At 32.6% G+C, this 15,914-nt stretch overlaps 1 protein-coding gene across 1 annotated transcript in view; it reads left to right on the top strand.

Moving 5' to 3' along the window:
* LOC147077451 (uncharacterized) overlaps nt 1-15,914 on the top strand; it is a 460,029-nt gene that overhangs the window by 348,692 nt on the left and 95,423 nt on the right. The window contains exon 6 of the mRNA XM_085941096.1: nt 4,769-4,918. Within this exon, the coding sequence (XP_085797222.1) occupies nt 4,769-4,918 (150 nt within the window). The remainder of the gene's footprint in view (nt 1-4,768; nt 4,919-15,914) is intronic.

Here is a 15,914-nt window from a genome sequence, read left to right as displayed (position 1 = left end):
TACTCAAAGGTGTGCATTTAAAAAATGTGGAAAAAAAATGTTTGGTTTTAAAACTTGACGGCCACTCAAAATCTAATTACTAGCTTAATATAAGAGATAAATTTTTTTTAAATCGTGCTAAAAGTTTACATAAATTAACTTAATAGGATGCACTAACCAAAAAAATTTTAGGGCAAATTTAATGGTACAAGTATCAAGTCCCTAAAATTTAAAAAATAATATCTCTCACGATATAATCGATAAAACAAAAAAGCACGTGCACAAACGTAAGCCAATATAAGACAACTTGATGACTTAATAAAAAATTTAAAAAGTTTGTTGGGTGGTTCTACTTAACGTTCATTAAATATTTCATATAGAATAACTCACGCACTATATGAGAAAAAAAATAAAAAAGTATGCATAATTGCGCACTAGCTTTGCAACAAGAGATTTAACTACAAAATATTTTTTTAAACTCACCCAGTCAGGTTTTGCATACAAACTTTAAAATTGAATAGCGCGCTAAATATAAGTGAAAAAGCAAAAAAAAATCGTGCACTAACGTTCACTACCAACACACAAGTGTGTACAATTTAAATTTAGGGAAAAACACATGTTTAGTGACACAAGTATCCAGCATTTAGCTGGGTCACCCAAATTGAAATGCGAATAACCCCCTTAATGTGCGTGCACAAACGAAAAAAACGCGTGCACAAACGTGCACTAACGATGCACAAACGAATGCACTCGGAAAAAGTTGAAATTTCAACATTGGGTGACGCAACGTTTAGCTGGAACACCCAATTTGAAATTGGAATTTTTCGGTTATTATAGGTGCACAAACGAAAAAAAATCGTGCACAAACGTGCACTAACGATGCACAAACAAATGCACGCAAAAAAAGTTGGAGTTTTAACATTGGGTGTTCCAGGTAAATGGACCTCGTTTTCATTCGATTCTGTTGCCCTCATTATTCGAACAGTAGTCAGAAAATATATTATATCATTAAATTTAAATCTCTTCAACTTAAATTGATGTAATTACAATATAACTAGTATAATTGTAATATTTATTTTGACAATCAGAATTATTCGTATGACGTTCGGGCATAGAATATTTTATTTGCGAGGGTGAATATCCATACAAGAATAAATATCATTAATGCAATACAAAGTGCACCGATAAATGGCACTAAACTAGTTCCATGACTGTTTTGTCGTTAGGACACACTCAATTATGCTTATTTATTACAAATATGATTGTGATAATAAGTTTAAAAAAATAAATAATATAATTAAGTATTTGTTATTCCAAATTTTACTGTTTTCTTTTAACTTTTTACACTCGTTTCCCGTACGCTCCGTGGTGGCGCTGTATTACCGTGAATAATTTTATTCATCACCTGCGAATCTATTTCGATGTATAATCTATGACTCAACGAAGTGTAAGCTGTGATGAACGAATGTAGACAGTAAAACGGATTCATCTCCTCTGCGCATGCACAAAACTTCTCGGTGTAAAACCAGAATTTAAAAGTTGAAGAGGAAGTCGGCGTTGAAGTGACTAAATGGGGACGTAGTTAAATCGAATATATTCAGGCGGCCAACATAACGCCTGCTTGTTCAAATGCGTTTAGTATTGCCAGGTGGTTAGTGACGTATTTATAATAGTAGCGGTTATAAATAACGTTACAGTATGGATACACTGCTAATAAAAATACGAGTTTTAAAATGCTATTCCAAATCGATATTTTCAGCTGTCTTGGCACAGGGAATGATTTGATTTTCATAGATGAGTTTTATGATAAATAGTACGCTAACATTAACACACCTTCTACGCTTCTACAAATGTAATGCATAATTAAATGCTTCATATTTTTTTGAAATCGATATTAGGGAAGAGGTACAATCGTTGTCCACCCTCCATTGATTGGTCACTCAGCAGTAAAACACAAAAAATAGGTATTTAAAAACCTAAGTTATGGGTAATTGTTCCTATATTATGTGACTCACAACATCATATACTTCTGTACCATCATATACCTGAAATAAGGAACACTTAGGTATAACTAACTCGATGTAATTTTTTCGAATTAGTGTCTTCTGCCAGAACAGTGACGAACTGACGAATAACAGGAATGTATATTTATAACAAAAACAATGAAAGGTTAAAATTTGATTTGCTATTTTTTGATAATTCAATACGAAACGAGAAAGACCTTATAGTTACCTATGTTGTTTTACGGGCAATCTGGGATCTAATTTTGACAGCTGAACAGTGGGATCACTCGTTTGAGAAATGCTTGTGCATAAAGATATGCTCAGTGTCTCGTATCTTAAGTTGGAGAAATACTGTTCACAATATTATGTATGGATGAAATGACGCAAGTAATTTTTAAGTACGTACACGTATAAACTGTTAAAGTTCATTGAAATTAGACCATTCAAAATATTTTGCGGAATGACGAAACCACAGACTAACTTAGTCGACATGCCAGCATGTGACGTGAGCATAATGTCATCGCAGCATTATTCTGCTACATACAAACAATAATGTTATGACAAAAGTACTTTCTGACAGATTAGGTCGATTGGTCATCATCAGTGACAGACATCACATTCAAATACTGTAGTTGTACGAAGCGTGTGTAACCGAGACGAGGATAATATGTACCTTTTGAAATTTAGTCACAAAGCTGTGATAGGATACATAGATAATGGAAGAAAATATCGCATCATATACAATTACCTGATGTACTGGTCCGTTATCTGAATGCGAACATCCAGGTGTTGGATCTTCATCATGGAATGTGTGTTTTGCGTCTGCAACGAACTCTCGTTTAACGTCAACCAGCTGGAGGTCAATCTCGGGATTAATTTCAGCGAGACGCGTTGCCGGGTTCTGAAAGAAACGTTATACATTTTTGTAATCATATAAAAAAACAATTTTGAACTCGCGTACCTATTTTATAACAATACTTACTTATATAATTGAGGTAGGTAGCTGTCTATATGTAGGTATGTCAAAAGATTTTTGAAAGAAAGTTTGACATCCTCGTATGTTCTTAAACAAATTGTAAAAAATAAACTTATCGTAGGTATTCTGATAAAATAATTATAAAAAATCACAGGAAAGGACTTAATAAATAAAAACTAACCTCAAAATCGCAACTGAAATCGTCTGTGTTCTCCTGCTTTATATAGGTGCGCGTGTCAGTGCTGTTTTGATGGCTAGTTGTTACATCAAACTTGTCTTCAGTACCAGATTGGTCTCCATCACATTTTCGCTTAACTTCCATGTTTGCGTATCAACAATCGTATGCAATGTGCTAGAGACAACTTGACAACTTTCTGTTCTGTTGTAGTACCTATTATATAAGTATTGCCGAAATGCAGTGAATAATATTCCGTGTAGCTATTATCTGATAAACAAGAATGTACCTATTAAATTTTGTAGATATTATGGTACAGATGCTAATGACAAGAACACCGACTAAATGTAGAACACTTAGGCCATCCTCCCACGGCGCAACTGAAATCTGATGGAACTGGTTTGTAAAGGAACTCATAAACTGACCAATGCGAAACCCAGTTGAAATAATAATCACATAACCTCAAACTGTCAAACTGGACTATCAGCTGTGTTGAACAAAAACTGACAACACGCGCGCTGCAGCGTTTACATAATGTTATTTTAATTTTCCTATTAATATTTAACCAATTTTGGTAAGAAAATATGATTTTTCACCGAAATCTTATGATGTTGGTACCACTGTTTGACGGTGACTGGAAACTTCAGAGACCGCGCGACTAGCATGTCGCGTCTCTTCGCGACCGTTTTGAAGCTGAGAGATTCCAGTCTCGCCGTCAGCGAGCCGCCATTGAAATACATTAGCTAGATACTGGCTGGAATTTTAGTTTCAGTTCCGTCGGACTTCAGTTGCGCCGTGGGAGGATGGCCTTATCTTAACTAAAACGTATGTCCTGTCGCTGGACACTAGGAGAGAGTGGAGCCGTCACCGAGAAAAAGATATCGTCAGTGTTGACATTATAGGAAAAAAAACCCCAACTTGATTTATTTGTTATTTTATACTGAGATGCGCTGTTCTCGTTACGATTGAGGAAATGCTGATGATCATATTCGTACCATCGTTGTGTTTAGACAACAAAACATACATATTATTAAAGTGTGTCTCCGTGTCAAGTGTGTATTTTTATTATAGGTAGTTCTCACGAAAATACTTTTCAGTATTGCGGCAACACTATTCTAACATTACCTTGAAAGGATCCTGTATGTCACGTAACGCGTTGCTTTTGGAAAATATAACCCTTAACATGGATGTAAAGCAAGAATGTGATGGAGGACACTCCGATATAGAAGGCAAGCCTTTGTTTGATACCCTGACTAGCCACCCAAACAACCCGGACCCTCGCTTTCATGTTACGCAAGAGAATGCGGACGTTTCAAGTTGCAATTTCGAGGTTAGTTTTTGGAGACTAAATTCTTTTACAATTTTTTTAGATTGAGATTAATAACGATAAGTATACTATTATAATAATATGTTATAAGTAAGGTAAGGTAATGTAAGGACATTCGATGACATTAAACTTTGTTTCAAAAGAATACTTGATTAAGCAATTTGACAGCTACGATACATCTGTGATATTATAGGATAGGTTATCTGCTTAATCATGTTAAATATAATTATTATACATTGTTTATGGATGTTACAAGAACAGAAACTGGTTTTACCGTGTTTACAAAATAAAATAATTACTTCTTTCAGTGCCCAATGGCTGACCTCTCTAATATAAAATCTGAGACAGATGATCAACAAGCCGTCGTCAAGCGCGAGATTATTGAAGATGTTTTACACCCATTATATGATGATGAATACCCTCAACCGGGTTGTTCGCATTCAGATTACAGGCCAATCGTAAGTAGACATAATGTGTGCTGTCTTATAATATAGAAGGTTGAAATTTGAAAATGCATCTTTGAAACTCATTACACCATTATTAATTCGCTCCAACTTGTTTCATTTGTTGGTTTTAGCTTACACTAATAATATGTTAATACAATATATGTGTTGGTCTGTACATCTTTCGTTAAATCGTGAGTATTTAATTATGATAATTTATACATCACAATCATTCGATTGTAAAGCAATTTTTAATGTGAATAGGTATCTTAAATTGCGATCCACTATACGGTTAATTATTCTCCCGTAAGTGCCTTTTAAGTCATGCAAGGTAAGATATTATGTAAAAAAAAAAAAGTTAATTTGTTCTATTGTTTATAAAAAAATTGCTTCCAGCAAAGAGGAGGTTTATCGCACGCATCCCGACGCGTAAGCTGTTCGGCCATCGTTACGTTATTTAGGTGATCATTAGTTATTTTATCAAGAAATATCAGGAATAAACATAGCACAATTGCAGAGTGAACATATTTCATTGACATCAGTCAATTATGTTATCCAATCTTTGAATTTGCATTCAAAACCTATTATTATTAATTATTATTATTAATTTTGTGGTATATGGCCACCGCGGAGTTCTTGACGAAGTGCATTCTGTACGTCCGGTTTTGGGCCACTTGTCGAGCACTGCTGCCGTATATTACAAATAGCACTAACAATGTTGGTTTTCAAGGCGTCAATTATGTATGGCTTATCAGCGTCACCTAGCCACTCTGGAAATATTCCATATCAAATCGCACGACTTGGAATCAAATTGACAGGTTTATATCATAAATAAACCTAATGCAATAAGTCAATGGTTGCGGTCGTATCCTGATACGTAGTTTTATCCTGTTGACACCACATACTGTTCGGATCAATCCCATCCATATTTGCAACAGCAACAAATATCATTGATCATGGGCCAGTGCCTTATGATCTCCATTGACGGCAACGCGAGCTCCCGCCTCTTTTTTAATAGATAAGGTTCGATGATTCCATCAGCATGTAAACCGCACAAGCTAATGCATTATTTTTATGTAAAGAAATCTGTAGGGTCTCTTCCAGATTGGACCCCATATGCGCCAATTTTGTTTATTAACAAACCCGTTTAGCCCAAAATAAGTGTCATCGCTTAAGTAAAACATTATTTATATCTTTGAATCGCTGTTCGATCGTCACCCTATTCATGATTTGCCTGTCTAAATACTGATCATAAGTGTCAAAAAGGATGCGCAGTATTACAGGTCGGTTTGACGATTAACCCTATCGTATGTTCTATCTAAGCAAAAAATAAAACTCTTTTTTTCCGTTGTAGAATCTTGAAAACAGAGAGGTAATGGTATTTCAAGCGAATCGAGTTGAAATATCACGAAATCGGTGATTTAATGTAGTACCAAATAATTATAATATTTCATCTGCCATAAAATACGAAATCTCGATTGTCTTTTTCATCTTCAGCGAGTGTAGTTACGTGCAGTGGATAAAAATTCATCTCTCAAGTAAGATATTCTTTGTCCGCTTCTCCTTGCATGTAGCGTTTATTTTTAGTATGAATAAGTGATTGCATCCCCCACCCTACTTTACCTTAGATTATACAATCAAAAGTTTATGGAAAACCTGAAACAGCTATTCATTCATTAAAAACCAATAATTAATAGGCGAAAGCGGTATGTGCCGCAAGAGTGGGCAAGCCCAACGTTATTAATTAAATTTATAAATGAATTATACTGATTTAATAATAATATTCCAAATTCACGAAATATTGAAATCAACCATAGAAGTTTTCACTGGATATAGTAATTTTGAGTTTCGTTGTCTAATAATCATTCCTACACCCTACAACACTTTCTCCAATATGGAGTAGTATCTTGTAGTGAGTGTTTACTCGATGATGGTGCTTCACTACAGTTATTTTAACGAATAAAACTCACGTTCAGTATAACGATATCTAATTCATGGTCAAGGTCACATATAATTTATATATTGCATAATATAGTTCTTAGAAAAACTGTAAAAAAAATATATGGTTTATATTAATAATTATAGGAACAAATTCGTAGAATTTTATTGAGTATTAAAGTCCAAATTTATGTATAAATAGTTATTTATTTAATTTTCATTAACTTATAAAAGTCTTAATAATGTCTATAGTTTATTTATAGAAGTATTTATATAATTTTTCTAATTGTCTTTTGTTCGAGGAACTCGGTTATATAATGAAAGTTATAAAATGTTTATTTATTCATTTATTTATTTATAAAACGTAAGTTTTACACCTTATTAAAATTAATGGAAACGATTTATATAATTATTTATAATGTCTAGATTTACACTAGGCGGCTTAGATGTATGAGTCGCTAATTAGAAAGTTGGAGAACCGCACACGTAATTAGGATGTACTCGCGGCGAAACTGCTGATCGAAGTACTTAGGAACTTATTCGCGATCATTAATACTGGTGAGTCATCGGACTATGACTAATAATTATTATCGCTAGGTAAACTTGTTAGTGGTTTACTTTCGGATGTGAAAGTGCTTCTGTTTACGAAGACTTTTACGAAAAGTGCGAAGTTTTCACTGAAGAGATCCTGCGCGTGTTTTGGAGAATATCACTTGAACGGAACTGAATTCTATAGAAATTCGGGCTCTTTTGATAGGCGCCCGGAGGGACTTTGGGAGAAAATGGATTAAAAGGGGACACTCCTCCTGTCTCTCTCTATAGAAAGTATATCTCTGTATGGATAATTTAATGGTTTGAACGATAGGTAAATATAATATGAATGCTAATGGTTTGCAGATATACTAAAAATCTCACGTATGTTTCCCTTATTACTTATAGCGGTTCTAAGAAGAACTAGGAAAAACGTAAGTATACTCGCGGATGGGGGTTAGTACTTGCACAGAAATTTACCCAAAAAGGTATATGAAAGATAGAATTAGTTATTAGCTAATGAACGAGCTACCTTAGAAAAAGCTCGGGTAATCAGGAGTAAGAAATTTTGATACTTTAACATTCCCTACAACACCTCTACGTGGCATCTAGCTATGTACGAGAGCCAATCAAGTTTAACCAGAAAAAGAAGAGACACGCTGCGCGGATTAAAGTTTAACCTACAAGAAATGAAAATATAATTAATATAAATTCTACAGGTTTTTTTTTTTTTTTTTTTTTAAGTTTGTCGATAGCTATTTCGGTTGTAACACCATTATCAAGACTATTCAGATAGGCCGTTTGCCTTTGCTTAAATACTATACGTGTATAGATAGAGACAGAATACATTTTCTTATTTGTTCCAGCAATATTATGAATTTTTACATTATTATTAATTGTAATATTATTAATACTTTGAAAACCCTAAGTGGGTTTTTTAAAATGGATTTCGAAATTTTCAAAATTTATCAAAATTACAGTGTTCGATGGTTATTTATTGACATTATTAATCAATTAAAATATTATTAGTATAATTGTCTTAATCGTGTGTTTAGATTATATTTAATAGTGGCGACGAATACATTACCAAATTTTCATTAATTATGTGATTACTTTTGGATAATTCGCGATTAATTTCCAACTGTTCAAGTAAATTTAATTTGAGACCTTTATTACATGTATGCAAACATTGTGGCGTTTCATTGTTGCTGATGCTATGCGAGTTTGATATCAAATGTTTAGCAAACTGAGAATCTGTTTTACCATTCCTAAAAGACCGGAGGTGCTCTTCAAAACGAGTTTTTATTGACCTGCCAGATTGACCAATGTAGCATAGACTACATGTGCCACATGTTATTTTATAAACTCCGCTTTTCTCCTGTTTGTTGATTTTATCTTTACTATTTTTTAAGTTTAATCCTAGATTATTATTAGCTTTGAATGCTACGTTAACGCTATGTTTAATTTCTTGATAAATTTTGTCTGAAATAATGCCGTGATAACCAATGGACTTGTAATAACGATTTGAATCTTTAACGTTAGGGTATATTGTTGATCTAGCTAATTTAAGTTGTTTTTTATATAATATTTTATCTACCATTGATGTTTCATATCCATTACTTAAGGCTATTTGTTTAATGGTATGTAGTTCATCCTCAAAATCTAATTTGTTCATGGGCACGCTAACTAGCCTGTGGATCATGGCATGGTATGCCGCCAACTTATGAATCCATGGATGTTGCGATCCTTTATGTATAGTAGTTTCAGTATAGGTGGGTTTTCTATATATTTTGAAGTTATGTTTATTATTAACCCTCTGAATAGTGAGGTCTAGAAAATTAATTCTGTTTTCTATCTCTACTTCGACCGTGAATTTAATATTGCAGTGCAATGCATTAGCCCTTTTGACGAACGAGTTAAGTTGACGGTCAGTTCCTTTCCAGCAAATCAAAATATCATCTACGTATCTATGGTAATATAATATGTCAGCTACTGAGTCTATTTTAAGTGATTCCGATTCGAATTTGTCCATAAAAAGTTCTGCGAGCAAAGGACTTAAAGGAGACCCCATAGGGACTCCGTCAAGTTGATTGTAAAACTCTGAATTAAATGAGAAATAGTTATTTTTTACACATAATTTCATTAAAGAATAAATTTCTTCTAACTCGAATGGGTGTACTTTAGCTTTTTCTAGTTTTTCGTACACTATTTCTAAACATTCTTTAACTGGAATATTAGTAAATAAACTGGTTACATCTAATGATACCAGCTTACAGTTGCTAGGTAAATCTATGGTATTTATTTTATTAATTAAGTCAACTGAATTTTCTACGCTTCTTTTGGCTTTGAAATTTGTTAGATGTTTAAAAATTTTATTAATATAATATGCTAATTTGACTGTTGGCGTATTCGTATATGATACCACGGGCCTAATAGGAATATTAGTCTTATGTATCTTCGGTTGACCATACAGTAAGGGTGCCATAGGATTCATAAGAGTAACACTACGTTTGATAGCTTCGGTGGGGAAAGTGATAGTGCAATCATTTATTAATGTTTTAACTTTAGATGCGATTTTAGACGTAGGGTCTTTATTGAGTTTAACAAACTCACGCGGATTAAGAAAGTTATTAACTTTTTCTAAATAATCTGCTCTGTTTATAATTACAACGGAGTTGCCTTTATCTGCCTTGGTGATCACCAAGTCGTAATCTTTAACTTTATTTTTAATAGATTTAAGATGTGAAATTTCGTCATTATTGACCACGCGTTTCTTCATGTGCAATGCATCCGAAATCATTTTAGCTGTTGTATGTTTAAGTAATTTATTGTTATCAGCTCTAGCTAATGCCTTAGCTAATAATACTCTTATGAATCCTATGGCACCCTTACTGTATGGTCAACCGAAGATACATAAGACTTATATTCCTATTAGGCCCGTGGTATCATATACGAATACGCCAACAGTCAAATTAGCATATTATATTAATAAAATTTTTAAACATCTAACAAATTTCAAAGCCAAAAGAAGCGTAGAAAATTCAGTTGACTTAATTAATAAAATAAATACCATAGATTTACCTAGCAACTGTAAGCTGGTATCATTAGATGTAACCAGTTTATTTACTAATATTCCAGTTAAAGAATGTTTAGAAATAGTGTACGAAAAACTAGAAAAAGCTAAAGTACACCCATTCGAGTTAGAAGAAATTTATTCTTTAATGAAATTATGTGTAAAAAATAACTATTTCTCATTTAATTCAGAGTTTTACAATCAACTTGACGGAGTCCCTATGGGGTCTCCTTTAAGTCCTTTGCTCGCAGAACTTTTTATGGACAAATTCGAATCGGAATCACTTAAAATAGACTCAGTAGCTGACATATTATATTACCATAGATACGTAGATGATATTTTGATTTGCTGGAAAGGAACTGACCGTCAACTTAACTCGTTCGTCAAAAGGGCTAATGCATTGCACTGCAATATTAAATTCACGGTCGAAGTAGAGATAGAAAACAGAATTAATTTTCTAGACCTCACTATTCAGAGGGTTAATAATAAACATAACTTCAAAATATATAGAAAACCCACCTATACTGAAACTACTATACATAAAAGATCGCAACATCCATGGATTCATAAGTTGGCGGCATACCATGCCATGATCCACAGGCTAGTTAGCGTGCCCATGAACAAATTAGATTTTGAGGATGAACTACATACCATTAAACAAATAGCCTTAAGTAATGGATATGAAACATCAATGGTAGATAAAATATTATATAAAAAACAACTTAAATTAGCTAGATCAACAATATACCCTAACGTTAAAGATTCAAATCGTTATTACAAGTCCATTGGTTATCACGGCATTATTTCAGACAAAATTTATCAAGAAATTAAACATAGCGTTAACGTAGCATTCAAAGCTAATAATAATCTAGGATTAAACTTAAAAAATAGTAAAGATAAAATCAACAAACAGGAGAAAAGCGGAGTTTATAAAATAACATGTGGCACATGTAGTCTATGCTACATTGGTCAATCTGGCAGGTCAATAAAAACTCGTTTTGAAGAGCACCTCCGGTCTTTTAGGAATGGTAAAACAGATTCTCAGTTTGCTAAACATTTGATATCAAACTCGCATAGCATCAGCAACAATGAAACGCCACAATGTTTGCATACATGTAATAAAGGTCTCAAATTAAATTTACTTGAACAGTTGGAAATTAATCGCGAATTATCCAAAAGTAATCACATAATTAATGAAAATTTGGTAATGTATTCGTCGCCACTATTAAATATAATCTAAACACACGATTAAGACAATTATACTAATAATATTTTAATTGATTAATAATGTCAATAAATAACCATCGAACACTGTAATTTTGATAAATTTTGAAAATTTCGATATCCATTTTAAAAAACCCACTTAGGGTTTTCAAAGTATTAATAATATTACAATTAATAATAATGTAAAAATTCATAATATTGCTGGAACAAATAAGAAAATGTATTCTGTCTCTATCTATACACGTAAAGTATTTAAGCAAAGGCAAACGGCCTATCTGAATAGTCTTGATAATGGTGTTACAACCGAAATAGCTATCGACAAACTTTATAAAAAAAAAAAAAAAACCTGTAGAATTTATATTAATTATATTTTCATTTCTTGTAAAATGGAATTCTACCAAGTAAATGCTAACTCAATTAATAAAGTTTAACCTCTCAAATAGTTACATCTTGAATAAGAGAAGTTAATAGTTTACGTACATGATGATCCCTTAGCTCATCGACTGGACTTGTAAGGATGTGCGTTTAAACTTTATTGTTATATCGTCCAGTTTTGAGCTTTACAAACTATGATGTTTCATCTCTACTTATGTCTGGACATACTCGTCTAAAGGATAAATACAAAGCTATAAAGGCTTAAGATTATCTTAGTCTATTAGTTAATATATTATGTTCGCCTCATATCCATCGGAGTGAGATGGAATAAGGAACAGGCAGGGTAGGTTGACTAAGAAAGGAACAACTCAGAATTTGGTGCGTGAATAAAATGAACCCTGGTTTTATTATCTCCTTCCAAATAAATATTATTTTAATTATTACAGATAAGTTTACAGATTATAATTTAGCTGAATGAAATCACGATTATGCGTTCTGATGGATTTACGAAATCGATTGGGCGGAGCGCACGATAACCTTACGGTTCAACCTTTGATGAGTGAAAGACGATGTTGCTTTCTTCTACTGAGTGTTTTATAGTGATTCGATGCAATAAAAAATGCTGCGATCAACTACTTGAATATTTTTCATAATCATGCTTATGAGGTTTATTGTGCAATGCATGACTCGTTTGTTAATTATAAATAATTGATTTTAATTTGAACAATTATGCAGTTTTTAATACTTGAACAAGATTGATTTTCATACAAACAACTTTTGTGCATGTGATAGTAAACTAACATTACATTATTTATTAATTAGCGATTTTATTGATTGATTTATTATAATATTATTTTGCTAAATTAGCTTTCTGTTGAAAATTGATTGACTCACATAAATCTCTTGTTTTGTAATTTTAACAATATTAAGTTGCAAGTTACATTGTAGTTATAAATTAATGGTTTCCTGCCAAGTCATGCTGGATGGTATGGTATTGACACCTACATAATATGTAAGTTTATATAAATCAATTATGGCATCACAAATTTTGATTAATTCTGTTTTAGCATTACGGTATCATCTCGCTCACTCGTATGGAGTTTGTCTATAAAGAATTGGCTACCTCGTGTGTGCTCTTTCCACTCATTGCACGTTATACTTTAAACAAAACGTGTATGGAAAATTGGCCCGAGCGCTGGCTCTGTCTGACATACGGAGTTATATAGCAAACATAAGGAGAGCTTGCACTATATTATTAAATTTACGTAAATTTTGCATAATAATAAAATATGTTGCTTTTTACACGATTCTATATAACAACGACGTATTCTGATATGTCATTTTGATCATAATATAATGGCAATTATAAAATGATTATTAATTTAATCGAATCTACGCATTGCGTAATGGCCTATTAAACTTGCTCGGTGATCTTATGGCAATACAATTAAACATTTAAATACATATGTATTCGTTATGCATACCAGTAATACCTATACATTTATTTAATTAATCCTATATACTACATCTATAATACTTACCGCTTAGGTCGACTCATGGCATCCACAGCCCATCCTGAGTAGTTGTTAAACCGATCAGTATGAACTGCGGAACTTACTACTTGGTTCATACTTTGGTTTTGTTATGGGTGGTAAACGAAATTTTATTTAGCGACAGAATTGATAATAAGGCAGTTATGTCGTCAAAATTTCATCTCCAAGAACACAGGTGTCACAGGCCTATGCTCACTATCCAACGAAACTATTGTCATTTTACTCTCATTTCGTTATTTAATAATGTCTGCAAAAATGCTGAAAAGCAAAGTGAAAAAAAATAACAAATGGAATATTATAACACATAACAATTGATAATATTAATTTTTTTTCTAGGTTTCTACCAAGAGATTTTTCACAAAGCATCACGATACAGGTGACAGTCAACAATCCTCAGGTGATGGAATCCAGGATAGAATGATGCAGTATTCAGAAGTCACGATAGATGAGAAAGACATTAAAAAAGAAATCTTAGAACGAGATACTTCGAAGGAACTTCGCCTTATTCTAAGAAGAGTAATCCATTTCTCACGTAATTTAATATGCTGCATTTGTAGCGCAGTTTTTGGTAGCAGAAGTGCTCTAAAAACTCACAAAATTGCTCACATGGACGTGATTGATGATCAAAATCAAATCATAGTATTTTCTCAAAACAGTTATATTAAAGCAAATAAAAATACAAGTATTGGTGAAAAACCTTATAAATGCAATGTATGTTTATTCAGATGCTCACGACTTGGTAATCTTAAAATACATAAAAAAACACATACTGGTGAAAAACCCTTTAAATGCAATGTATGTTCATATAGATGTTCGCAACTTGGTCATCTTAAAACACATAAAATGACACATACTGGTGAAAAACCTTATAAATGCAGTGTCTGTTCATATAGATGCTCGATACTTGGTGATCTTAAGAAACATAAAATGACTCATACGGGTGAAAAACCTTACAAATGTAATGTATGTTCATATAGATGCTCGCAACTTGGTCATCTTAAAACACATAAAATGACACATACTGATGAAAAACCTTATAAATGCAGTGTCTGTTCATATAGATGCTCGATACTTGGTGATCTTCAGAAACATAAAATAACTCATACGGGTGATAAACCTCATAAATGCAATGTATGTTCATATAGATGCTCGCGACTTGGTAGTCTCAAAACACATAAAATGACACATACTGGTGAAAAACCTTACAAATGTAATGTATGTTCATATAGTTGCTCGCAACTTGGTAGCCTAAAGAAACATAAAATGATACATACCGGCGAAAAACCTTACAAATGTAATGTATGTTCATATAGATTCTCGCAACTTGGTAGTCTAAAGAAACATAAAATGACACATATTGGTAAAAAACCTTATAAATGAAAAGTATTTTCTTTTAGATGCTCGCAACTTGGTCATCTTAAAACACATTTAAAACCTTATGTATGCAATGTATGTTCATATAGATGCTCGCATCTTAGTGATCTTAAAAAAACATAAAATGACATACTGGTGAAAAACCATATAAATGAGATCTATGTTCATGTAGATGCTCGCAACTTGGTAATCTAAGGAAACATAAAATGACACATACTGGTGAAAAACCTTATCAATGTAATGTATGTTTATATAGATGCTCTCATCTTAGTAGACTAAAGAAACATAAAATGTCACATACTGGTGAAAAACCTTATAAATGCAGTATATGTTCATATAGATGCTCGATGCTGTATGTGCATATGGTTGCTAACAACTTGGTAGTCTAAAGAAACATAAAATGACACATACTGGTGAAAACCTTATAAATGAAAAGTATTTTCATTTAGATGCTCGCAACTTTGTCATCTCAAAGCACATAAAATGACATTCTTGTAAAAAACCTTATATATGCAATGTATGTTCATATAGATGTTAGCATCTTAGTGATCTTAAAAAAAAAAAATTAACTTACTGGTGAAAAACCTTATAAATGAGATCTATGTTCATTTAGATGCTCGCGACTTGGTCATCTCAAAACACATTAAGTGGCACGTTCTAGTGAAAAACCTTAAAAATGAGATCTATGTTCATTTAGATGCTCGCGACTTGGTCATCTCAAAACACATTAAGTGACACTTTACGTACTGATAAAAAACCTTATGAATGCAATGTATGTATATATAGATGCTTTGTACTTGCTTATATCAAATGACATATACAGGTGAAAAACTCTATATATGTAAAAGTATGTTCATATAAATGCTCGCAGCTTGGTGATCTTAAGAGACAAAACTACACTCTTACTTAAACTAAAATCCTAAGACATAAATTTAAACATACT

This window comes from Rhyacophila brunnea, unplaced genomic scaffold, assembly GCF_057557595.1.
Source record: "Rhyacophila brunnea isolate RB1 unplaced genomic scaffold, BYU_Rbru_1.0 scaffold_13, whole genome shotgun sequence".
Lineage (NCBI taxonomy): Eukaryota > Metazoa > Arthropoda > Insecta > Trichoptera > Rhyacophilidae > Rhyacophila > Rhyacophila brunnea.
Note: the sequence above shows the minus strand (reverse complement) of the source record. Positions and strands in the feature narration are given on the sequence as shown.